General features: G+C 46.1%; 1 protein-coding gene across 26 annotated transcripts in view; it reads left to right on the top strand.

Moving 5' to 3' along the window:
• Positions 1-25751, top strand: part of ABLIM1 (actin binding LIM protein 1) — a 786962-nt gene that overhangs the window by 619220 nt on the left and 141991 nt on the right. For all 26 annotated transcript variants that reach the window (XM_069239295.1, XM_069239292.1, XM_069239305.1 and 23 more), the window contains one exon: positions 22062-22149. In XM_069239295.1, the coding sequence (XP_069095396.1) occupies positions 22062-22149 (88 nt within the window). The remainder of the gene's footprint in view (positions 1-22061; positions 22150-25751) is intronic.

The raw sequence follows: 25751 nt of genomic DNA on the forward strand, positions 1-25751 counted from the left end.
GCAAGGCAGGATTTCACAAGTAGGTGTGAGTCCCCTTTGAAGAAAGGTGACTTCAAAGACTAAAATGGGTATAAGAAGGGCACCCAAATCTACAGACTTGAGAAACACTTCTGGAACCAAGAGGAACCTCTGCCTGGAGAAGAGCTGATAGCTGAGGAAGAAGTGCTGCCCTGCCTGTGACTGTGCTTTGTGGAGCTTTCCAGCAGTGCTGCTTCTGCCAGAGTAAGAGGGCAAAGACTGGACTTTGTGTGCCTTCCATCTTGTGAAGAAATCTCCAAGGGCTTGAGTTAGAGCTTGCCTCCTGTTGTTTGAAGTCTCAGGGACAGCAAAGACTTCTCTCTGCCAGCACCAGGAGTCTCTGGAGAGACTCCTGCCCCGACAAGTGGTGCCCTATCCAGTCCCTGGGCGCTTGAAAGGAAAGCTGGTGGAATCAAAGGAAATCGACTTTGGACGACTTCGGACCGCCGCCGCTGCTGAATACGGTAACGCCGCCTGCACCTGACGCCGTGACCTTCGCTGGAACGGGACGCTCTTCGCAGGCCCGACGCCGCAGCAGCCCCGCTGAAGTCCGCGACGCCGTGGAAGTCGCCGCACCACGTCGTGACCGACACCGTTTGAAGTGCACGGATTCAACGTTTCGCACAGACGCCGAGATTCCCGACTTCGCGCATCGGCTTGTTTTCACTCTTCACCAAAGGTACTGTACTTGGGGGTCTACACGACTCTGTGTCCGGCGCCGCTGGTGTCGGCTTTTTGGGAACGACTCCGTCACAACGCCGTGTTAACATCTCATCGAAGCATTTTTGCTTCTAAGCGCTATTTTTGATTGTAATCTTTAAAAATTCATAACTTGACTTGTGTATGTCGGATTTTTGTTGTTTTGGTCTTGTTTTGTTTAGATAAATATTTCCTATTTTTCTAAACCGGTGTTGTGTCATTTTGTAGTGTTTTCATTAAGCTACTGTGTGTGTTACAAATACTTTACACCTAGCACTCTGAGGTTAAGCCTACTGCTCTGCCAAGCTACCAAGGGGGTAAGCAGGGGTTAGCTGAGGGTGGTTCTCTTTTACCCTGACTAGAGTGAGGGTCCTTGCTTGAACAGGGTGTAACCTGACTGTCAACCAAAGACCCCATTTCTAACATTGGTGATCAGCGGTTGGGATTTGGACTTGTATTTGTATTTGTACTTGACATACAGTAATTAAGTGTACACTACTGTTTGAGTTCAGACCACTACGTGACCACATACTGCTTGTCTTGAGATTTTTGCTTTTTCTCTTTTTGTGGATTTTTCCCTACGTCCACTTTGTTTTTTTCGCTGATCCTTGATTGACTTTGAACTTTATTTGGGAACTTGTTTCTGCATTTGGAACTTTGCACTCTTTTTACCTTTCATCATGTCTCTACTTGGAGATGCATCAGTTGGAGCTGACTTTGACCTTGAGAAATTGGAGAGTTATACCAAAGCTCAGTTGAAGCAGTTCTGTAAATGTTTTGACTGTCCCATTAAGAGCTCATCCAGGAAGGAGGAGCTGCAAAAGGCGCTGAGGGCCTGGGTGACAGCCAAGAGCACTGAAGGGCACACAGAGGATGAGGGAGATGAGGAGGATGAGGAAGAGTGTTCAGTACACAATGGTATTGTGGGTGGGCCTGTTATGTCCAGGGAGAAGGTCTCCAGGGCAGGTATCAGTGTCTCATCCAAGGGTCTGACACCTGAGGAGTTGCAGGACAGACAGGCAGAGAGGGCATACCAATTGGAACTGCAGAAGCTCAATCTGGAGAAAGAAAGAGATGAGAGAAGAGCAGTCCTTGAGGAAAGGAAGATGCAGCTGGCTCATGAGCTTAACTTAAAGGAGTTAGATCAGAGGAGCCAGTCCAGTAGGGATGGTGGCAGCAATCCTACAGTGCAGCCGGAGAGAAGGGTACACATCCCAAAAGACCTTGTGAGGGATTATAAGAGGGAGGATGATATCTACTTGTGGTTCAATGGTTATGAGTCAGCTCTCCACATGAACCTGGTCCCTGAAGCTCATTGGGGGGCAGCCCTGTGGAAGCATTTTGAGGCAGAGGGGAGGGACACACTGACGGCCTTAGGGGATGCTCAGAGTCTCACCTACCCTGTCATGAAGGAGGCCCTACTCACCAGATATGGTCTCACCCCTGAGCAGTACAAGGAGAAGTTTAGATCCTACAAGAGAAAGGAATCCCAAACATGGTTGGAATGGGTTGATTCTTTTTGCAGGTCACTGGATGGTTGGGTGAAGGGCAGTAAGGTAAACACGTATGAGGGGCTTTACAATTTAATTGCTTGGGAGCACTTGTACAGTTTATGTTTTCCAGAGCTGCGCCAGCACCTCATTGACAGCAAGCTGACTGACCCCAGGAAGCTTGCGCAGGAAGCAGACCGCTGGGAGAGCACCAGGGTCCAAAAGAGGTATGGGGGAGACCACGCCAAGGGTGGGCAGGGTCCCTCTCAGATGAAAGGGGGGGGTAAGGGCAAACAGGGGGAGTTCTCTAAAGGGTCCCAAACTGATTCCCAGGGTAAGGATTCCCAACCCCCCAGTGAAAAGAAGCCATGGTTATCCAAAGGGAAGCCAGTGGCAGGTGGTCCCCCACGTAAGTGCTATGCATGTGACCAGGTGGGTCATGTGAGGGGGGATCCCAAATGCCCCAAATGTACACAGGCACCCACTGGTGCACCGTCCCAGGGTTTGGCCAGTGTAGCGCTTGGGGAGGAGTTGGTTTCAGGTGGGTGGGAACCAGCAGAAATGACCCTTGTCTCACTAGGGGACAGTGAGGTGGTCCAGAGAAACCTAGTGCCTGATAACACTAAGAAATACAGGCAATGGGTGACCATCAATTGACAGAGGGTGGAGGCTCTGAGAGACACAGGAGCCAGTGTGACTACAGTGAGGAGTCACCTGGTGTCTGAAGAGCAGATTGATCCCCGGGTACTTCACCAAGTAGTTGCGGTAGACAACTCTGAGCGCCTCTGCAGAGTGGCGCAGGTTCCCTTTGAATGGGGGGGGTCTCAGGTTCCTGGAAAGTAGCTGTGAGTCCAACCATGCCTGTTGATTGTTTGCTAGGTAACGACCTAGTGGATTCCCCTTGGAAGGAGGTGGAACACAGGTCTCACTTGGAGATGTTGGGTCTGCCTGGGTGGGTATGCAGAATCCACCCGGTCTATGGCAGCCAATCAGGGTAGTCAAGAGCCCCTGGAGCCTGAAACAGTGGCCCAGGGGACCGCCAAGAAGAGGAAGGGCAGGGGGCGTGGGAAACCGGCCCCAGAAGTTCCCACGGTCCGGGAGGAGGCAGAGCCTGAGGGTGATGCCCCGGAGCCTACAGGGGAACAGGTGGCTGAACTGGGGGAGGTCCCTGAGCTGTCGCAGTGGCAGCAGGAAGGGGGACCCACTAGGGAAGCATTCTGTACAGCGCAGAAGGAGTGCCCTAATCTTGAGGGGCTACGGCAGCAGGCTGCAGCCCAGGCGGCTGGCGAGGCGCCAGGTACTCACCTGATTTATTGGGAGGATGGCCTCCTGTATAGTGAGCCTAAGGTTCCTGAGCCTGGGTCAGCTCGTATGCTGGTGGTACCCCAGTGGTTCAGGGCCTTCCTACTGGGTTTGGCTCATGATGTGCCGTTGGCAGGACATCTAGGGCAGGACAAGACCTATAAGAGGCTTGTCTCCTACTTTTACTGGCCCTTAATGCACAAGCAGTCAGCTGCTTATTGTAGGTCTTGTCAGACTTGTCAGGCAAGTGGCAAGAGTGGGGGGAAATGCAAAGCTCCCCTCCAACCTTTACCTGTAGTCAGTACTCCCTTTGAAAGGGTAGGAATTGACATTGTGGGGCCTCTGGATCCCAAGACGGCCATGGCCAACAGGTTCATCCTGGTCTTGGTGGACCATGTCACACGGTACCCAGAAGCCATTCCTCTAAGGACGGTCACTGCCCCCGTGGTGGGACGTGCCTTGATGGGGGTTTTTACCCGCATGGGGTTCCCCAAGGAGGTGGTATCTGATAGAGGTACAAACTTCATATCCACTTATATGAAGTCTCTGTGGAAGGTGTGTGGGGTAACCTACAAGTTCACCACCCCTTACCACCCCCAAAGTAATGGTCTGGTTGAGAGATTCAACCGCACCTTGAAAGGCATGATTCAGGGCCTGTCAGAGCCCTTGAGGCGTAAGTGGGACGTCCTCTTGCCATGCCTTCTGTTTGCTTACAGGGAGGTGCCTGAAAAGGGACTTGGCTTTAGCCCCTTTCAGCTCATCTATGGCCACCCTGTGAGGGGACCGCTCAGTCTGGTGAAGGAGGCTTTGGAGATAGCTCCTAGTAAACCACCCCAGGATGTATTTAGCTACATGCTGGCACTAAGAAACCAGACTGCCCGCTTCAGGAGTCTCGCTCAGGAGAACCTGGAAGCAAGCCAGGAGGATATGAAACGGTGGTACGAACAGAATGCCACTCTGGTTGAGTTTCAGCCTGGACAAAAAGTGTGGGTCATGGCACCAGAGGAGCCTAGGGCTCTCCAAGATAAGTGGACTGGGCCTTTTGAGGTGGTGGAAAGAAAGAGCGAGCTCACCTATCTGGTAGACTTGCAATCCCCCAGAAACCCTTTCAGGGTCCTACATGTCAACCGCCTCAAACCACACTTTGAGTGAACTGAGCTATCCATGCTCCTAGCGACAGATGACAGGGTGGAGGAAGAGAGTGAGCCTCTTCCTGACCTCCTGTCTGCAGGAGAGAAAGATGGGTCTGTGGAGGGAGTGATCCTCTCCCCCTCCCTGACTGAGGAACAGCAGAGGGACTGTTGCCACGTGCTGGGACAGATCGCCTCGCTGTTTTCCCTGATCCCAGGAGTTGCACACCTGTGCACACATGATGTGGACACTGGGAACAGTACACCTGTTAAACATAAGGTTTACAGGGTGACTGACAGGGTCAGGGCTTGCATTAAGGACGAAGTCTCCAAAATGTTAACCCTAGGGGTTATTGAGCACTCCAGCAGTCCTTGGGCCAGCCCAGTGGTCTTGGTCCCAAAGGCTGCTGCTCCTGGTGCCACTCCAGAACTTAGGTTCTGTGTGGACTACCGGGGTCTCAATGCGGTCAGCAAGACTGACGCACACCCCATCCCCCGAGCTGATGAGCTCATTGATCGGTTAGGATCTGCCAAGTACCTCAGTACGTTTGATTTAACATCTGGGTACTGGCAGATTGCCTTAACTGAGGGGGCAAAGGAGAGGTTAGCATTCTCTACCCCAGATGGGCACTTCCACTTCAATGTGATGCCCTTTGGGATGAAGAATGCCCCTGCCACCTTTCAGAGGTTGGTCAACCAGGTGTTGGCAGGACTGGATGAGTTCAGTGCCGCCTACCTGGATGACATTGCTGTGTTTAGTTCCACATAGGAGGAACACTTGCAACACCTCTGGAGAGTGTTAGAGGCCCAGCAGAAGGCAGGCCTCACTATTAAGGCGAGCAAGTGCCAAATAGGGCAGGGTTCTGTGGTGTACTTAGGACACCAGGTGGGGAGTGGCCAGGTGGCACCCCTACAGCCTAAGATTGACATGATTCTGGCTTGGGAGCCTCCCAAGACCCAGACTGAAGTGAGAGCCTTTTTAGGTCTCACAGGATATTACCGGAGGTTTGTTATTGGATATGGTACCATTGTTACCCCCTTAACTGAGTTGACTTCTAAGAAGCAACCCAAGAAAGTGATCTGGACAGAGGCTTGCCAGAACGCTTTTGATGCCCTGAAGGCTGCCATGTGCACAGCACCTGTGCTGCAGGCACCTGACTACTCCAAGGAGTTTGTTGTGCAAACAGACGCCTCAGAGCATGGTATTGGAGCAGTACTCTCACAGCTTAATGAAGAGAGCCTAGATCAACCCGTAGCCTTCAATAGCAGGAGGTTACTACCCAGGGAACGTAGGTGGAGTGCCATAGAACGCGAAGCGTTTGCTGTGGTCTGGGCACTGAAGAAGCTAAGACCCTAGTTGTTTGGGACTCACTTCCGAGTTCAGACCGACCACAGGCCCCTCAGATGGTTAATGCAGATGAGGGGTGAGAATCCAAAACTGTTGAGGTGGTCCATTTCCCTACAGGGGATGGACTTTACGGTGGAACATCGCCCTGGTACAGAGCACGCCAATGCTGATGGTCTGTCCAGGTTCTTCCGCCTCAGTGATGAGAACTCCCATGAGGTTGGGTAGTTGCTCCCCACTTTTAGCTGGGGGGGACACGTGTTAGACTTTTCATCCTTGGCGTGGTCTCCCTTAACTTTTTGCCTCTGTTCCCCAGGTAGTTGATGTGTGCTGGACTCTGATTTTGCTGTTTTTGTTACTCTGGGCACTTTACCACTGCTAACCAGTGCTAAAGTGCAAGTGCTCCTGTTTAAAATGTGTATGTAATTGGTTCTCCATGATTGGCATATTTGTTTTACTGTTAAGTCCCTAGTAAAGTGCACTAGAGGTGCCCAGGGCCTGTAAATCAAATGTTACTAGTGGGCCTGCAGCACTGGTTGTGCCACCCACACAAGTAACCCTGTAATCATGTCTCAGACCTGCCACTGCAGTGTCTGTAAGTGTATTTTTACACTGTAAATTCGACTTGGCAAGTGTACCCACTTGCCAGGCCTAACCTTCCCGTTTCTTACATGTAAGGCACCCCTAAGGTAGGCCCTAGGTAGCCCCAAGGGCAGGGTGCAGTGTATGGATAAGGTAGGACATATAGTAATGTGGTTTATATGTCCTGACAGTGAAATACTGCCAATTTCGTTTTTCACTGTTGCAAGGCCTGTCTCTCTCATAGGATAATATGGGGGCTACCTTTAAATATGATTAAAGTGTAGATTCCCCTAGAGAGTAGATGGACATGTGGAGTTTCGGGTCCCTGAACTCACAATTAAAAAATACATCTTTTAGTAAAGTTGATTTTAAGATTGTGCGTTTGAAAATGCCACTTTTAGAAAGTGAGCATTTTCTTGCTTAAACCATTCTGTGACTCTGCCTTGTTTGTGGATTCCCTGTCTGGGTCAGTTTGACAGTTGGGTTGTTTTTCACCTCGCACTAGACAGTGACACAAAGGGGGCTGGGGTGTAACCTGCATTTCCTGATTAGCCATCTCTGCTAGGAGGGAGGGGTGGAGTGGTCACTCTCATCTGAAAGGACTGTGCCTGCCTCTGACAATGCCGGCTCCAACCCCCTGGTGTGTGTCTGAGGCCTTGCCTGGGCAAGGCAGGATTTCACAAGTAGGTGTGAGTCCCCTTTGAAGAAAGGTGACTTCAAAGACTAAAATGGGTATAAGAAGGGCACCCAAATCTACAGACTTGAGAAACACTTCTGGAACCAAGAGGAACCTCTGCCTGGAGAAGAGCTGATAGCTGAGGAAGAAGCGCTGCCCTGCCTGTGACTGTGCTTTGTGGAGCTTTCCTGCAGTGATGCTTCTGCCAGAGTAAGATGGCAAAGACTGGACTTTGTGTGCCTTCCATCTTGTGAAGAAATCTCCAAGGGCTTGAGTTAGAGCTTGCCTCCTGTTGTTTGAAGTCTCAGGGACAGCAAAGACTTCTCTCTGCCAGCACCTGGAGTCTCTGGAGAGACTCCTGCCCCGACAAGTGGTGCCCTATCCAGTCCCTGGGCCCTTGAAAGGAAAGCTAGTGGAATCCAAGGAAATCGACTTCGGACGACTTCGGACCGACGCCGCTGCTGAATCCGGTAACGCCGCCTGCACCTGACGCCGTGACCTTCGCTGGAACGCGACGCTCTTCGCAGGCCCGACGCCGCAGCAGCCCCACTGAAGTCCGCGACGCTGTGGAAGTCGCTGCACCACGTCGTGACCGACACCGCTCGAAGTGCACGGATTCAACGTTTCGCACAGACGCCGCGATTCCCGACTTCGCGCATCGGCTTGTTTTCACCCTTCACCAAAGGTACTGTGCTTGGGGGTCTACACGACTCCGTATCCGGCGCCGCTGGTGTCGGCTTTTTGGGAACTCAAAGGTTCTTAAGAAAGCAGGGAGCTTTCACTACTGCTGCCTGTGCTATACTTGTTGTGAGCATGTGCGGGACGCTTGCAGTGCTGCTGCTCCACTTTACCTGTTCTATGTCTATGTGAGACCATCCACTGCTGTTGTGCCTGAACTGCAGCAGGCTCCTTGTGTTACAGAAGCTTGCACTGCTGAAGCAAAGATCTATCTATTCTCTGTGTATGAGAGAGCGTGCACTGCTGTTGTGCCTGATCTGCAGCAGGCTCCTTGTGTTACAGGAGCTTGCACTGCTGAAGCACAGATCTATCTATTCTCTGTGTATGAGAGAGCGTGCACTGCTGTTGTGCCTGATCTGCAGCAGGCTCCTTGTGTTACAGGAGCTTGCACTGCTGAAGCACAGATCTATCTATTCTCTGTGTATGAGAGAGCGTGCACTGCTGCTGTGCCTGATCTGCAGCAGGCTCCTTGTGTTACAGGAGCTTGCATTGCTGAAGCACAGATCTATCTATTCTCTGTGTATGAGAGCGTGCACTGCTGTTGTGTCTGAACTGCAGCTGGTGTCTGTGTGTTAGGTAAGCTTGTACTGCTGAATCACAGATGTACCTATTCTATGTGTGTGTGAGAGAGCATCTACTGCTGTGGTATCTGAACTGAAGCAGGTGTCTGTATGTTAGGGACGCTTGCACTGCTAATGGACAGATGTACCTGTTCTATGTGTGTGTGAGACCATCTACTGCTGCTGTTTCTGAACTGCAGATGATGTCTGTGTGTTAGAGAAGCTTGCACTGCAGATGCAAAAATGTACCTGTTGTCTGTGTGTATGTGTGAGAAACCATCCACTGCTGTTGTGTCTGAACTGCAGCAGGCTTCTTGTGTCAGGGAAGCTTGCACTGCTGATGCACAGATGTACCTGTTGTATGTGTGTGTGAGAGCATCAGCTGCTACTGTTTCTGAACTACAGCAGGCTCTATGTGTTGGGGAAGCTTCCCCTGCTGATGCACAGATGTACCTGTTCTATATGTGTGAGAGCATCAGCTGCTGCTGCTGTGTCTGAACTGCAGCAGACTTCTTGTGTCAGGGAAGCTTCCCCTGCTGATGCACAGATGTACCTGTTGTATGTGTGTGTGAGAGCATCAGCTGCTACTGTTTCTGAACTACAGCAGGCTCTGTGTGTCAGGGAAGCTTTCCCTGCTGAAGCACAGGTGTACTTGTTCTATATGTGTGAGAGGATCAGCTGCTGCTGTGTCTGAACTGCAGCAGGCTTCTTGTGTCAGGGAAGCTTGCAATGCTGATGCACAGGTGTACCTGTTCTATATATGTGAGAGCATCCACTGCTGCTGTGTCTGAACTGCAGCAGACTTCTTGTGTTAGGGAAGCTTCCCCTGCTGATGCACAGATGTACCTGTTGTATGTGTGTGTGAGAGCATCCACTGCAGCTGTGTCTGAAATGCAGCAGGCTGTGTGTGTTAGGGAAGCTTCAGTGCTGCCGTCACTGCTCCCTTCCATGAATGTGTTTATTGAGCTTTGTAAAAATATTTTCACTGCACGAGTGACGAAATGATAGACTTTTTCCAATGCTAATGTTATTTACTAAATGTTGATGGCATCCCATAGAGTAGCATGCTAGCCATCCTTGAGGCACCTCAGCTCCTCATCAATGGCAGGAAGGAAGCCCTATATAAATGTTACTGTAGTATAATATAACACTATCCACATTAGCATTCTGTTTCGAGGTGACTGCTCTGAAGAAGTAAGTAATAAATTAGACCTGTTGCCTGTCTTTCACGTGAGGTTATACTGCGAGTTGAAAAAATGGTTAAAAAACAAGAGGCTGAAAAAAATGGAGGCATCTTCTAGGGAATATAAGTAACTCAGTCTCGTGTATTTCAGACAGAAGCTTCGTTCAGTCCCACCGCCTCCCGCAAGGTGCATGCTCATGACTAGTGCACATGGCTAATTAACATTGGGCACTGTACCCTATTAGCCATTTCCCTTAGCTTCCTGATGCCCTTTGTGCCTACCCTTGGGTTCCCAAGCATTGCTGTCATACTGCATAAGTTCTAGGGCCTCATTACAAATGTCCTTTGATTGTTAGGTTGATTTGCAGTGATCTTATGTTCCATGTTCCATTTTCCTGATTATTCAGCTCCTGGTTTAAGTTTTCAGTAGTACTTAGGCTCTAAATTCTCAGTGCCATTTTCCATAGCTCCTCTGTGGCATTTTCTGTGCCCTCTGCAATTTAGGTTTCACTGTTTGTTGTCCTTCGGTTTCCCGTTTTCTTTTCTGTAATGTTTACATTTATTGTTCTGTTGACAGTGGTACTGTTTCTATTTTTGCACATTCTCTGGGTATTCTAGGCTCTTAGTGTTCTTACATTTCCCTTTGTGCTTAGGTGCATTAGTGGTTTTATATTGGCCCTGGGTCCTGATTGCATTAGACCTGCTCTTAAAGTATCCCATTCGTATTGCCTTATACTTAGTAATTGATCTCTAAGTGCTTGGTAAAGCCGATAGGCATAACATGACAGCATAACACACGCCCTAAACAGCCACAGATGTTTTGATTAGATGGGAGGTTGTGTTGTTGCTTTGAACCTAAGAGGAGTGGAAGTTGTTCTATCTGCAATAAGGTGAATTATTGTCAGTTACTTTGACATCCTTTTGTGCCTGTCAAACCTTACGACTCTCAGGCTAGCACAGGATATAGAACCAGCAGGTCGTAGCTCTCTGTGGGTCACTGAATAACAGCTGCCGTGCTGTTACTTAAGAAACCAGTTCATAGAAACCAGTTCATGTTCCATGTACGGTAAAGAGTCTTACCCCTGCAGTGGAGAGGTTATGGAAGAGACCTCACCAGCAAGGCAGTCGTTCAAGGCATCGCTAACAGAGAGCTACCACAAGCTGGACGTTTTTTCTGTGCCTGGGGGAGGGAAGGGGTTGGCAAAATGCCACTTTGCCTTGTTCTGCAAAAATCACTCGCACTGGTCTCACTCCCCAGGTCTGTTTTACCGATCTGTGCTATAATTTAGCATTGATTTGACTCCTTTGGTTTTCTGCCGCCAGCACAGGGGACCGGGTGGAACGTTTCCAAGAAAGGCAGCATCAGTTTTTTCTACCTCATATGTATGTGGTCAGGTAGTTATGAGGAGCGACATGCAAAGCCTTGGTGATCAGTGAAACTGTCCTGTCGTCAGGCATTCTGAGGATTATTTTTGTGATGGTTCTAAAACTAGAGATGTGCAGGGATCAGAATCCACAATGAAACACCAAAGCTCCTATATGTTGTGACATATGTCAACATTGCACAACTTGGCCCCTAGAAAAGGTTCCCATGAAGAATGTTTTTTTAAGCAGAAGTTTCCAGCAAATCCTTATACCTGACATCAGAGGTGTGCAAAAAGTAGGAGTTTGCAGTTTTTCCTCTCAAATACCCACATTTAACTTGTTTTTTTTTATTCTTTCCCTTGCTAAGCTTTGCAAAGTTTAGAGAGTTGTAAAAAAAAGTGTACAAAGCTTGTATGAGCAATTTTAAGCAGTCAAGCACATAAGAGGTGAAGAGCTGAACAGGCACATGTACTAATCACCAACCGCCACATCCCTGTTAGTGGAGGTGATCATGAAATTCATTATGGTACCATTCAGTAAAAAGATCTGAGGCTTGCTGTTTAAGTAGTTTGGGCCCTTGAATGTGAATAGCTTTTCCGATACTCACCGGCAACCAGGGCCGTAGCTGCAGTGCCAAGCTGGAAACATTGAGCTTTTGCTGATACCTGATTAATAGTTACAACTCATTTGCCTCTGAATGGAGGTCTCTGACCACATCTTCTGTGGCGCAGCGTGCTTTGCATGAGCATATTCATTTTTGGTAGGTCATTTTTCCCCTAGTCCTAGAAATCCTGTTACAGATGTTCATCAAAGCAGAACCCCATAAGAGAGTGGTTTTCTATTATTTGTTGATGGAACACTAGTTAATAGCAGATGAGGGTTTTCGTGGTGGTGACGACCTCTGAAAACAATGGTTGCAAGTTGTCTAGTTTCTGAACCCAGAGGTGCAACAGTCATCTGAGGCGAGATCTGGTAGACCAGTGGTTCCCAACCTGTGGTCCAAGGACCCCTGGGGGTCCGCAAAGCCTTCTCAGGGGGTCCGCGAGAGCCTAACATTTTTTAAAATATTAACAAATATTGACAAATTAGGTCCCCAGCTTCCAGTAATGACTCAGGCGGGGGTTCCCGGATTCCAATGATGATTCAGTGGGGGTCCCTGGGATCCATTAATGTTAAAGTGGGGGTCCACAGAAATCAAAAGGTTGGGAACCACTGTTGTAGACAAAGGTTTCCTTGGTTAATGAGTCTGCTTGTCAGTCCACAGCCCCATTAGTGAGTGATCTCTGGTACAAGTGGGGGACAGGTACACAAAGCAAAATGTTCTCCGAGGGCCAGGGAACATACTTTTAGGTTTTGTAAAAGCAGAATGTTGCTGTATTTCTAGTTAGCATACAAGCGAGGCGTGTAAAGGCGGCGAAGAACTGAGTCTGACCCCGTCAGATTAAGGCACGTGGTACATGAGCTCTCCTGTGGGACAAATTAAAGATGGCTGCCAGGGGCCGAGCGAGAGGCGCTGCTGGGAACTCTGCAGGACACCCGGTTTCATAGTGCAGCACACTTTGGCTCCAGCAGTTACATGAAGTAAACCTGAGAGCCTTTAGATTAAACACATATGCGAACGTGACAGATGTTCCTGTTTTTTCATTTAACCCGTCTTTTTTATTAACCGCACTTGGCCCTTCCAGCTGGAAGTAGACGCTGTTTTGTCTCCGCTGTGTTTGTACAGGCTTGCTTAGAAGTTAAATGCGTTTCAGACCAGGCGCGTACATTCTTTTGCATTCACATTGCCAGATATGTCAAGAATTTCTTTCAGCTTCTTCATATATTGCTATTTACATCTAATGGCGTCAACGTTGTGCGCAGCATAGGAGAATACTTGTCGGTACGCCGAACCCCAAGGCCGCGCAGTCTTGATCTCACCGCAGGCGTACATGCCGCTAGATGCAGGCGGCAGACTCACGACTTTTGAAGCAAAAGGTGGCATTATTTCGGTGGGTCTGGCCGGAAACTGCTTCCGCTTCGATAGAAGTCTGTTAGGAAAATTCATTCTCCTGATTCTTTTTTTCAAATTGGCCATTTTTCTCTTATAAAGTGCTGGCTGGTATGCCCAGGCCTCTTTAACCCACTGCCTGAGACTGCTGCTCCTTTACTTCAGGCTAGCAGGTCCCTTATTTCTTCGTTTGTGACTGTTTTACGTGGTCCTCTTCCTCCTCCTTTCCTCTGTGTGTTTTTTTAAGTAAACTTAAGCACTGGTATATTTACAAGAAGCAGAATTTAGTTTTCTTGTAGCACAGGCAGTGAGCTGAATTGTTTGAGGTGCTTCGACCTCAGTGTCTCCTGACAGTGACTGGATTGACTATGCTGAAGGCTAAATTCTTTCTTGGCTAGGTGACCAGACTCTCATTGGCTCTGGAAATCCACTTTTCAAGTTTGGCCTTTTCTTTCACAAACCAATGCTTCAGTTGCACAAACTGTACTACAGACACCATATTTCAGTAGTTTGAAAGAAAAAGCCAAATAACTTGGCCTGGACCATGGATACAAATAGTCACCCTATTCATAGTAGAAAGAAATGTGTCTCCCTGTCTGACCACAATATAGCATTCCACTTTAGGGGGTAAGGGTTCCTCATCGCAAATAAGGAATATCCTGTAGTAGATTTTTGGATTTTTTCTTGCGTTACTACTGTTGTGTCATCATGTACCCCATCTTCCTCACAATGTCCATTGATGCTCCCCAAGGTCAACCCAGCTAGCCCCCCTTTACTTCACACCATTTCATGATGGCTCCGTATATTGCCTGCTCATTTATTACAGGCTCCTTCTACTATATCTCTCTTCATCACACTATCTTTACTTCACACTCAAGCACCTCCCATTGTCTGTATGCCCCGAGCCCCCTGTATTAGCCACGCATGTCACCCAATCTCCCTCATGAGTGAAACATTTCAAAAATTGAAAATGAAATTTGGTGCATAGCAATGTAAATACCCAATTGTTAAGATAGGGCGTACACATCGGGAAGCAAAACTGCACTGACATTACGCTACACTAAGCAAACAGCCAATGCAGAATGCCCCCTGAAAAGTATTACAAAGGATCCTGGTGGAGTTATGCAACTCAGAATGCACCACAATCACAAGCGTTCAGTATTTCAAAACATATTTTCAGCAGCCTACACTCTGCTGTTACGTTGGCGTTTCACATGAAAATTCTGCAGCATCTTTATGTTGCTTCGCTGACGAACTACAATAAGAATTGTCAGCTGTCCTGTTTGTCTTATGCAGATGATACTCAAATAATAATGAGTCTATCTATACAGGACAGGAAATTATTCAAAGTTAACTTTGTAAATGAACTAAAAGCAGTGAGACATGCCCCCTAATTGTTTAAAGTTGAACTCAGACACATCTGAGGTACTGATTTTAGGTGCTGGATGCAAAATTGGTGGACTGTCGCTGTCCCCCAAACTGAGAAATTTATATTCTAATGTTTCCAGCAGCTAAAGATTTTAGGGAACATTTTATTCATAAACCAGCTAATTTCCTCATTATTCAGGAGCGGATTTGTTGCTGTCTTGGTTATTCTATTTCTCGTTACCATGTTACCTTGGGCTACTGGCACACCCACCTCAATATCTCCAACTGGTGCAGAATTGCGCAGCAGTCTTTTACTTATTTGCCCACTACGGACTTCCATTCCTTCATGCACTTTCCTGGCTTTCAGTGGAGAAGCACATTGGTTTTTAAAAAAAATGTAGATAATGTTTTTAAGCTCTGCATAATTTTGGTCCAGCATTCATGAACCATATGCTCGCCTGGTATGCTTATCCTCTGCTTGCCCCTTCAAGTTCTTAATGTCCGAAAATACACCAGAGGGGCAGCACATTTACCTTCCAGTCTGCTACCAAGTGGAACTTGCTTTCATGCAACCTGAAAAGCTAAACCAAACCGATTAAATTTAGGAAACATCTAAAAGTAGTAGTTCACTCAGTGCTACCTTTGTTGTGGGGTCTTCTGTTAGCACCTGGATACCGAAAGGTAAATATAAGCTTAACAATTAACAATAAAACAAATAAAAAAAAACACTCAATTTAGTGACCCAAATAAAGAGAGCAATCAATTCAGATCTGTAAGCGTTCCTGTCTCAGCTAAAACCTTTCAAAAGCATCTTTCGAAAGAAATGTACTTGAACCAATGCAAGGAACATAATGAATAGTTCTCTAGATATTGGATCATTCCTGTCTGAACTGAAACTCTTACCTCATCCGAGCATGCTTCAAGAGAAAGAAGCTCGACCTTTCTCATCCCGACAACTACAAATCTGCCTCCAATGGCCCATTTATGGGAAATCTGATAGTGTCTTCTCCCAGATCTCCAACTTTGCTGTGGAAAGCAGTCTTCTCTCAGATCAACTGTCCAGGATCCACTCAGACAGAGACTTAGATTTAACATTCATATGCATCTGGGACTACCAAAAAAATGAACAAACATTGAGTAGTCTCATTACTACCTCTATAATTATCAACAGTCTTTGATTCTGTCTAGCATCAGAAATTACTACTGTGACTTGAGAAGCTGGAGCTAGGAAGAAATGCCCTAAAAATTGATTGCCTCCTGCCCCAGCGACAGACAAAGCTTTGAATCAATACAATTGCTCACCTCGGCTCCTCACATCCTGCACTGCGGCATCCCACAAGTCTCACTCATTTATCTAGTCTTGTTCTACGTCTACTTCACCCCCTTATTGGGCCTGATCAGATCATTCAACCTCACTTGTTACAAATATGCAGATGACATGCAGACTACATTATTATAAAATTAGGAGACTTTAAAAGTGCCAGTCGTCAGATGCTCTGTCTTTAAGGCATTTTAAATTTCCACAGAGCTATTCAAGAGAAAGGCGCACAGTACCTCCAAGTGAAATACCAATGATACAGAAAAGGACACTACTGTAGAAACTAGAACATCAACTCATCGTATTTGCTAATTAGAAAAGGACCATCAGAGGAGCTCTATTCCCCTGTATAGGTGGAAAAACATTTGATTTCTTGCCAGCCTAAACACGAACTATACAAGACAACCAAAATTTCAGGAAGGAAATAAAAACCTGGTTCTTCCAAAGATGAAAATCAGAGTAAATTGGTCCCCAGACTTCCCAACCAATTAACAGAACAGAGGAGAACACTTCAGTCAAGCAATCCGAAAGTCACTGGATCGGGTGGCAGCAGACTGAGCAGGATACAAGTGAATAGTGCTCACGTAGCACTGGAGTCAACACAATTTGATTCCATCACTGCTGGGTGTAGTAATTGCAGGCTAGATTATAATTATACCTCTCAGTGGTGCCAAAATGTCACAGGAACCATAAGCATTGGACTGCCGGCTGCAGGCTGAATGACAGCTATACGGATTGTACATGGTGTTAAATCACTCAGAACTGTAATTGGACCCTCAGGAAACCACCACCAATCCACTGCACCAAGCCACTCAATAACAAAGTGGACTTGTGCCTAATGCCTGAAGAGATCTCCCACATATGGCTGTCATCTTGGAAGACTTTGAGATATTCCAACCAGAAGTCCCTCTCCTTCCCCCACCTCCCCTCACCACTGACCATATTCAAAATTGTACTAAAGGATTACTAGAAAATTAATATTATGCAAACCAACCAGGCAGATCTCTGTCCTCTTTTCTGTCCTTTTTTGCTCCTTACTAGACACACATGAATGAGAATGTGTAAGGTTTAATTGCTGTGCCCAGCAGAGGAGGTTGAATGAAAGTTGTTTCTAATCACCATATTCTACACTTTGAGTTTAGAGAGTAAATTGTAACAGTCAGCTATTTATAGCCACAGCCCTGTGCCTGGCTGATCCCTTATTTCATCACACTGCTAAGAGTTGTGACCTAAGACACGATAAAAGCACCATTCTGGTCACATACACAACTAACATGCTGCCCACAAAAGCTCACAGAAAGCACAACATCCGTCCAGCCAAGCCCTCCCCTACGGAGTAGTGTGCTGCCCGTCCGATAATGCACTTTGGCATCCTGCAGTAGGGCATGAAACGCCATTTAAATGTAACATTGATACAATGCAGTAGAGCACACAGTCTCCCCTCGTGCACCATTAATGTATGTGCCTCAAGCTACATCCTATCTGTCTGTCTCACGCTCCGTTTGCCACACTGTAGTAGGGATCACTAAATGGCAGACAACAGCGAGCGAGGGACCGCAGAATTTGGTCAGATTAGACCACCTCATGGCTGATGTTTTCCTTCCTGTAACCATGGTGATATCAGGGAAATGGCGCTACCGCACACACCTCCAGCCAGAAGGGGCTGCTCTGATATTTTAATCTTAATTGACTTTGTGTACTTTTTGCAGCATAATTACGGTGTTGTGTAACAGTTTTGGTAATAAAAATAGTGTAATCGTTTTTGTAATAAAAATGAACATAGATGTAAAAAAACAAGACCGTGCAGGTAGCCAGGATTAGAAGCCCAGTTTCCAGGTTATACAGTCAATAACCTAACCCCTCTGTGCCAAGTTTAAAGTGGTACTTTTTCATCCCCCGAGGCAGTGTAATTTTGTGTTGCGCGTTTGAGAGTCGGGCACTGCTGTTTTGCTATTTTCAGCCCTGTCATCTGTGATACTAATTTATAGTCATTATCGGGACATGTGAAGTTCTACACTCCCCAATCCACAGCTGTACTTTAGAGCAGGGCTGTAGTGTTAACTCGTCTGCTCTTGAGTTATGAAAGTTCCCGCCCCCCAGGGTTGGTCTTTACACTGCTGCTCTATCCCTCAGTAAGTGAGTACGGACTCCGGATATAACTTCCATTGGATTTGTGCCTGTGCGACTTCTGTTTCCCCTTTTAGTACACGGTGTCTGCTGGTGTATGGAGAGAGTTCCCTGCGGTAGGGTAGGAGTACAAGGACCCCTGATTATGAACAGGACTGAGTTTATGGACTTATGGGGACCAAAGGTGGGCCCGCGCCCTCAATTCCCACATTTAGAGTTTGGAGGAAACCAAAAATGCTCCAGCTTCCGGAGGAAATTATAACCGTGGTCTAAAAATCAACTGACTGAATTTCGACTCCCAAAGGGATTTTACTGAGGATTCCTCTGAAAACTGGAGGATTTTCAGTTCCCTCCAAACTCTAAAGATGGCTCACAGTGTCCCCATCTAGAATTTAAGCAGTCCGGGAACTGCAGTCAATAACATCCCTCTCAGTAAACACAGATCCACTTTCAGACTACCCTTTCAGAGGGAAAAGGCAAATCCAGGGTGTCCAGGCATACTACGTGTACAGACCAAGGATTAAGCACTCTTAAAAAAATACATACAAATGGACATATCTAAATACATTCATGAATACACATGCAGGGAAACTGGTCCATACCAGTCTAATGCGCTTTTCATGTAATTAGGTTACACAAAAATCGAACCAGGATTACATATTGTTCCCCAATGTGTTCCTCAGAGGACCTAGTTCCAACTGTTTCCCTAAACTGCAGCACCTCCTGGGTCTAGGGGAACGAAGGACATTAGCCTGTGTGAACAGAGCAGGACTTGTTGGGAGAGAGAGGCAGCAACCATCCTGTTATGGTATCTATCACTGGCTTGGGATGCTGGGACATCTTAATTAAGAACCACCAGAGCTGGGAATTAAGTATCAGACAATACAGCCCATACAGTGTCCAGACCCATCCACAGGGTTGCTGCCATGCATGGCCTCACAGTGTGAATATCCTCATTACTATCTTCCTGGATTCCATGGTACTGAGTTTCTTTTTGGCACTGGGCCAGTCCATCCGTCAAGGTGGAGAAAGGACAAGGTCGTTTGGGCAATAAGTCCCAAAGATTGGAGTGGATCTTAAACGCAACCATTCTTTTCTCAGGTTGCCCAGTGGTCCTCCCCAATTCTTGGGAATACCATATCAGGCTCTGCCTTTCCCCTGGACCTATCTCAGGAAGTACTAAACGTGCCCTCTGCGGCTTTCTCAACATTCAGGCTCCAGAAGCAAGGCACTCTTCTCCAGTCTCGCAAAAACAACACCTTCCACAGAAAACCTCTTTGTGTAGGATCATCTCGCTCAAAACGTGCTCCCACATTTCCACGTTTCTGAGAGTGACAGTTGCAGTTCCCCTTTACCCATATTAGCACACGGTTTCCTTGCTGGGATCCTAAAAATGTGACGGGTTAAGAAGTCGTTAACTGTCTATGTAGGCATTGCAGACTGTCCATCTCTCCCCAAAGAGAGTGATTGTGTGAAGTGGTCCTTAACTATGCGCCTCTCCTCATGTTATGAAGAACCTCCACTTTGGCTGCCAGTTTCATGATAGCCCCAACCTCATTTGGTTTTCTCACATTCTTCCAGCAGAGTAGTCTTAGTTTTCCCCGTGTCTCGCTCCATGCTCATCTGCCACTTCTTTAAACCCTTCATCTTAAATGCCACAGCAGGAACCACCTTAATGAATGTCTCTTTTGTCAATCAAGTCATTATGGAGAACATTGATTGCTCTGCCTGTATTTGCCACTTCTTCATTCTGCAGCCCTCTGATTTTGTGGCCTTTTGGGGCCAAAGAACCATGGAATTTAAATAATTCCTCCTTGTCTTTCCTCATTCATTTCAGATATGCCACATCAGCCATACACAAGTTTAAAAAATGGCAAAGCCAATAGGCCTGCCTTGGCAAGTTTGCATTGTTTTTATTTTAGTTTTCTGCAAACATTTACAAATATGGCATTGAGTAGTTTAAAATATTACAAAGTAAAAATGTCATCTTCAAATTCTGATGTGCAAATCTCTGGAAAAAAAGAAGTAAAAAATAGCCACCACAAACATAAATTAAGAAAAACATGAAATGAAAGCAAAAACAAAAGCAGAGATTAGCCCAGGAGCCTTGGCACTGAAATTGACTACTTTTTGTGCGGATATGCACATGCGTACAAACATTTCACTGTCACCCGTCGTGGAGACAATGACTGAAGTGGGCTGACTCTTGGCCCCATGTTATATGCTGTAGTGGGCAGATACTAAAAAGAAAGCCTGAATTTAATTATGTGCTTAGTTGATTAAAGAATTTGAGCCTGCCACCGTCAAGGACATTATTGAGGTATGCCCTGCCCCTTTCACAACAAAACAATAATAAACATAGTTTATTATCGTTTCGTTGTAAAAGGTTTGCAGCAGCTGCTGCTGGCGGGGACAGGGTGGCGCTCCTCCACCCAAGTGGAGGACCCGCCCCTGTATAACAAACGCAAGTCTTCACCAGTGTACCTGTAGGGCTCTAAGAAGAGCACAGCAAGTGTGTACTGTATGTATTGATATATAGGTACTTGTGAAGCGTGAACCAGCCTGGGTATCAACAGAGCACTCTACATGAATACCAGCCCAGGGATTTATATATGTACTAAAACTAGGTCGGCAGCCAGTGAGTTCTACTCTGTTGGGATCAAGCTCCCTGAAGATGCGTGCTTTCAGTTTCTTCTTGAAATGCAGGATGGTCCTGCTTTGATCAAAACATGGTAGCTCCTACTCTCAAATGAATACCCTGAAGCAAAAAGCTGAGGGTTAAAAAATACAAATGTACAATGTAGTATTATTTTGCGTGCAGTTTCATTCTGGCTTTCGTCAGTTCTTTATTTTTTACTCTCATGTTAATCAAGTCTCCCATGGTTCATATCACTGACACTAATGTACGGCATAGGGGTTCTGTGAAAACATGAATAAAATTATTGATGTTGTAAAACATTGATGTCTTCTGACATCTGATAGCTTTAGCTCCAAAAAACTTTCAAACCCATTAATTCTGGTTATACGTTCCTCATTGAAAAATGCTCTTCTGCCTTACACACAGTACTTGTACACTGACCAACTAACTCAGTCACCACACTGATGATGTCTAACCTCTACCCTATTAATGGGGCACTTTCGTCCTAAGCAGTTGGATTGGATACCTTGGGCACGCATGCTCATCATATATAGGGTCCTGCTTTCCATGATTATCAGTCAGTCACTTTCATTTTGAAGGGCCCAGTGTCTGCAGACTTCCAATAGTTGGGTGTTTCCATCCCAGGCCCCACGGGAATGTGCAATCTGTAGGCCATCTGTGGTTTGTCAGCATGGTATCCCGGGTCACGGTCTGTGCTAGAGCCATCGGGTGAGTTCTTCCTGTAAGGTTAGCATATGATACCCCATCAGCTATGTTCTTTGCCACAGTCAACAGATCAGGACAGGCATATGGAGGAAGTGAGAGATTTCCCAACAGACTGGTTCTTCTGTAGAAGAGGGGCAGTGAAGAAGTCAGTCATGTAGGTGTTGCCCTAGGACGTTTTCAAGATATGTGTCTGTGTTTTGCAGACCTTCTGGTCTATTGTCGAACTCTGTCAGTTTCTCATAATCTAGTCTCCTCTGGTGACAGTATCATAGAGTAGCCCAGTTTGCATGTGCGTGTCATGTAATTGTTGGACGCGCCTAAAGTCTAGACGTCTGTCACTGTTTCACTTTCTCTGATGACGACAGCACTATATACTACACATGAAACAAGTGAAGACAAGCTCAAACTTCTCAGCTCAAAGGTATTACACAAAGTGACGACGTGTCAGAAGATGTCACACAGCAGAGATCGATGCACACTAAACATTCGAATCCCTGACATGTCAATACACACATGCACCAGGCACTGTTGACAACCAGGCACACAACACGGCATTGACATTTCTTTGCTTCAACGCATGTCCACCAAGTTGGACATGGACGGCTGCAGAAGTAGAGTACTACCAGAATGAGGCGAAAGAGGCAAATAAAATGTATCATTCTGCTGCTCCTCCTTGTCTGCGGGCTGTTTTCTGTAATTTACTGAGGTGCTTGGCAAATGAGGAACTTGTGCAAGAAAGAGTTGCTCATAGCAAACAAACAAGGGTGGACTTTAAGTGCCTTGTTCTTTCTTTGTCTTTGTCCTAGGCGGGCGACAAACATTACCATCCCAGCTGTGCACGATGCAGCAGGTGCAACCAGATGTTCACGGAAGGAGAAGAGATGTACCTGCAAGGTAAGCTCCCTTAGCTCACCAGGTGAGCGGTACACTCTTACTAGGGTTTGGTGGCCAGGACATCTGGCGTACTGCTGTGGTGACCTGTGTTCATTTGAACTTGGGGGATAATGTGGTGAAATAGTGGCATTGTTCTGATATGCTCTATTATTTCAGAGTGGGACTGGTTAATTAAAGCATATTACCGAGAATTCAGGATCACTTTAATGTGAAAAAAAGTTTCAACTTGCACTAACAAGTAAATACTTTGTTGAAAAGAAACAGACAGTTGATACTGCTTTTCCACTAAGGAAATGAGAATACACTGTGTTCAAAGTAGGCCTCCCACTTGTAGAAGGTATTAATGTTCACATGTTCATTTTCTGAGGTTTTGTTGGAAATGGAGGCTGCAAATATGAGGTTAAATGTGCACATAAGAAAACTCCTTACAGAATCTGTAACAGTTAAACAATGGATACAATGAAATAGAAAAATATAAAACACAATAGAATGAATATGCAAAATATGGCGGTGTGTAATGGCTGTAACGGAGAACGATTTATGCCTTAACATTGTGCTATACCTTGCCTATCGGAAAACTTAATAAAGACCAGTATAAAAAAATTAGATTTTCCACATTTTGGGTCTGAAATATACAGGAGTAAATCACGCAGCTTCATCAACTTCTAGAAGTTTTTCCTCAAATTTAGAACGTGGGAGGGTAATTTCTGTTGTCTAAAGGAAAACATACCATGTGATCTAAAGCCAAAGCCTGCAGTTCTGGGTTGTTTGAGCAATATTGTGGTCATGCGCTGTCACGCCTCGGAACGGCTGGGAAGCCTGAGGCACAGCTCTGACCTGTAAAAGTGAATGTCTGTAAGATCTTTGGTAGATGGATCTATGGCGTGATGCCTGTGCTGGTCAATTCTGTGCATCCTTTGCTAGATCTGCTGGTGAAATTCAGAGCTTGGGGGTTGTTTACCTGTGGCAAAGTTTTGTCAGGTGAAACATGAGCCTTTAATAACATATGTGACAAGAGTCCAAATTTACCACTCACTTGATGATTAGCAACAGCTTCTTAAAGTTTGGCCCCTAAATCACACCATAGTTCTGACAGCAAATGACTTAAAGATCTTATGGTTACACTTGTACAAATGACCATTCACAACTAGACTAATGGGAAGGAATAACTACTGGGTTCTTCTGGAGAAGAGAATGAATCTCCATTCTAAATTGAAACAGTCCGTTAACCCTAGAGACTATTACTGTTCTAGTGGGCATACAACTGCACAGGCTTCCAGGTCCCTCCTGCCCATACTGCCACTCACCTTTTGCAGTCTAGTGCCATGTTCGATTTCAGCGACCATTTCAAATGTGGTCTGTTTCCCCTTAGTTTTGCTACAATATTATTTGTAAAGCCCACTTCTAATAGTTGTAAGACCCTATAACCCTTATGTATTGTGGATGCCTTCCTGTACGTGTGTGAAGGATGAGGTTTGAATTCTCCAGTGAGCCCATGCCCAGATATTAAATATTTCAGTTTCCCCAACCATAATGGTTTCATTTAATTTTGGAGTCAAAATAATCAACAACCAACCCAGTTTCATTTGAGTAATGTAGACGGTAAACTGGGTTATAAAATAATTTTCTGTTCGGACAGTTCTATTATATAATATGTCTTGAAGTTGCTTACGGAAATCATATTTGATACACATTTCGGGAAGTGGGAGCCTTCTTTGGGTGCTGTTAAGGATTTAGCAATTAAAGGACACATTCCTTTTTTAGGTTGCGTTACCAGTCAGAAACAGTTGTGAACAGCTTATTGTTAGTTTACTAAGAACATAGAGGGGCTTGGAGCCCACCTATTGATGACATTGGTTAGCTTTCGTGTCACTCTCATTTGTCTGCAGATTACTTGTGTCCCAACTTGTCAATTTTATGTCTGTTCTTCCCATGGAGCATAGCTTCTTTACAGTCTCATTTGATTGGCTGCCTGCTGTGCTTCCACTGCTTGCTTTTCAAGAACGACCTTTTTTTTGGGGATAAGCATGCTATGTGAGTGCATTGCTTTCCAGCTATCCCTCTCATGTATTTCTTTCCGCCTGCACCCCGTGTTGCTCTCTGTTGCCTGTGTGCGACTTCCTGTCAGCCTCCACGTTGTGCCCACCCTTCTGTACTTCCTCCATTGCTTTCTCACCCGTGTGTTTCTCATGCCTGCTCCACGTTTCTGTCTTGACCGTTGCTTCTCCTCCCCATCCTTGCCCTTTGTGTTGCTTCCCCCACCCGTGACTTTCTTTCTTGCCCATTGCTTCTCCTCCATGTTGATTCCACCTCCACTATGTTTTCTCCACCTGCACCCTCCTTGTTGCTTCTCCCACACCCCATCCCTCTATGTTGCCCCCATCACCCACCCTTCAAAAGTAAAATTCTTTTACACTGCTTATTTTTTATTTTATTTACCACTAGAACTGCAGAACAGAACAAGTCATTTGCGTCATTTTGTAATTGCTGAAGAGCAAAATCTCAGTTTTAGTAACTAAGTTCAGACTTCAATGATACTAATTTGTGAACATTTCTCTTTGAACAAGCATAGGTAAAGCCAATAGGTCTTACCTAAGCAAGAGCTATTGGCTTTGTCAATGTTTTTAGCCATGTTGTACAGTAGTGTGGCTGCTGTGCAGTATGGCTGAACGATAATAAAAAAAACATTATGACATGGCCAGGGCTAGCTGCCATGCCGCGCTTTTTTTCTGGTGGGACGGGCCAAGCAAGAAAATGGGAGCAGGGAGGGAGGAGGCAAGCAGCAACAAAGCAGGTGATGGCTAGAAGAAATGGGGCAAGAAACAACCATGAAGGCGGGAGGAATGGGGCAAGCAACAACACAGCACATGCTTGGGCAGAAGGGGCGGGGCAAGCAAAAACAAAGTAGAAGAGTGCAGGGTGGACAGGGTAAGCAACAGCAATGCAGGACAAGGGTGGGAGTGAGACAGCCTGCAAACACACACACTATTATGAAGTGCTGTAACTAAAGGAAAAAAGTAGCTACGTAATACACAGGCAGTGGAAGGACATTGGGCAAGAATGCAGTACCTGGGACATGCTTCAGGGGTGGGACAAACTTGAGAAGAGGAAGTGAAGCCCACACAAGCTGCCTAAAGAGAAGCAAGCAAATGAGAGTGAGAATGAAGCCAACCAATGAGCAAACTCTAAGTCCACTCTGCAAACAACAGTTAATGCCCTGTCTCAAGCGAGACCTAAAAATGGCATGAAGGTGAACGAACACTTATGAACCCTCAGACGTTATGCATTGGGTGAAATTACACCTGAGGTCAGAGGCTGCTCTGCTTCATGTTGAGGGGTGTGAAAATCACTGAATACAATGCAGTTTGAAGCTGTTGTGCATGGTAACCACATAGTAACAAATATTCACCCATTAATCAGCTCTCAGTTTAGTCCCAGCCTTTTCACGCAATATAGCTTATCTCTGTAATAATACTATGCTCTTGTTCAGTTGGGAGATTATATAACCTTGAAATAAATACCAAAGGCTGACACTATAGGTGAAAGAACTAAAGTATTTGCTGAAATTGTTTGGATTGATATTATTTCAGAATTCCTCCTCT

The sequence above is a fragment of the Pleurodeles waltl genome, chromosome 6 (genome assembly GCF_031143425.1).
Source record: "Pleurodeles waltl isolate 20211129_DDA chromosome 6, aPleWal1.hap1.20221129, whole genome shotgun sequence".
In the NCBI taxonomy this organism is placed as follows: Eukaryota; Metazoa; Chordata; class Amphibia; order Caudata; family Salamandridae; genus Pleurodeles; species Pleurodeles waltl.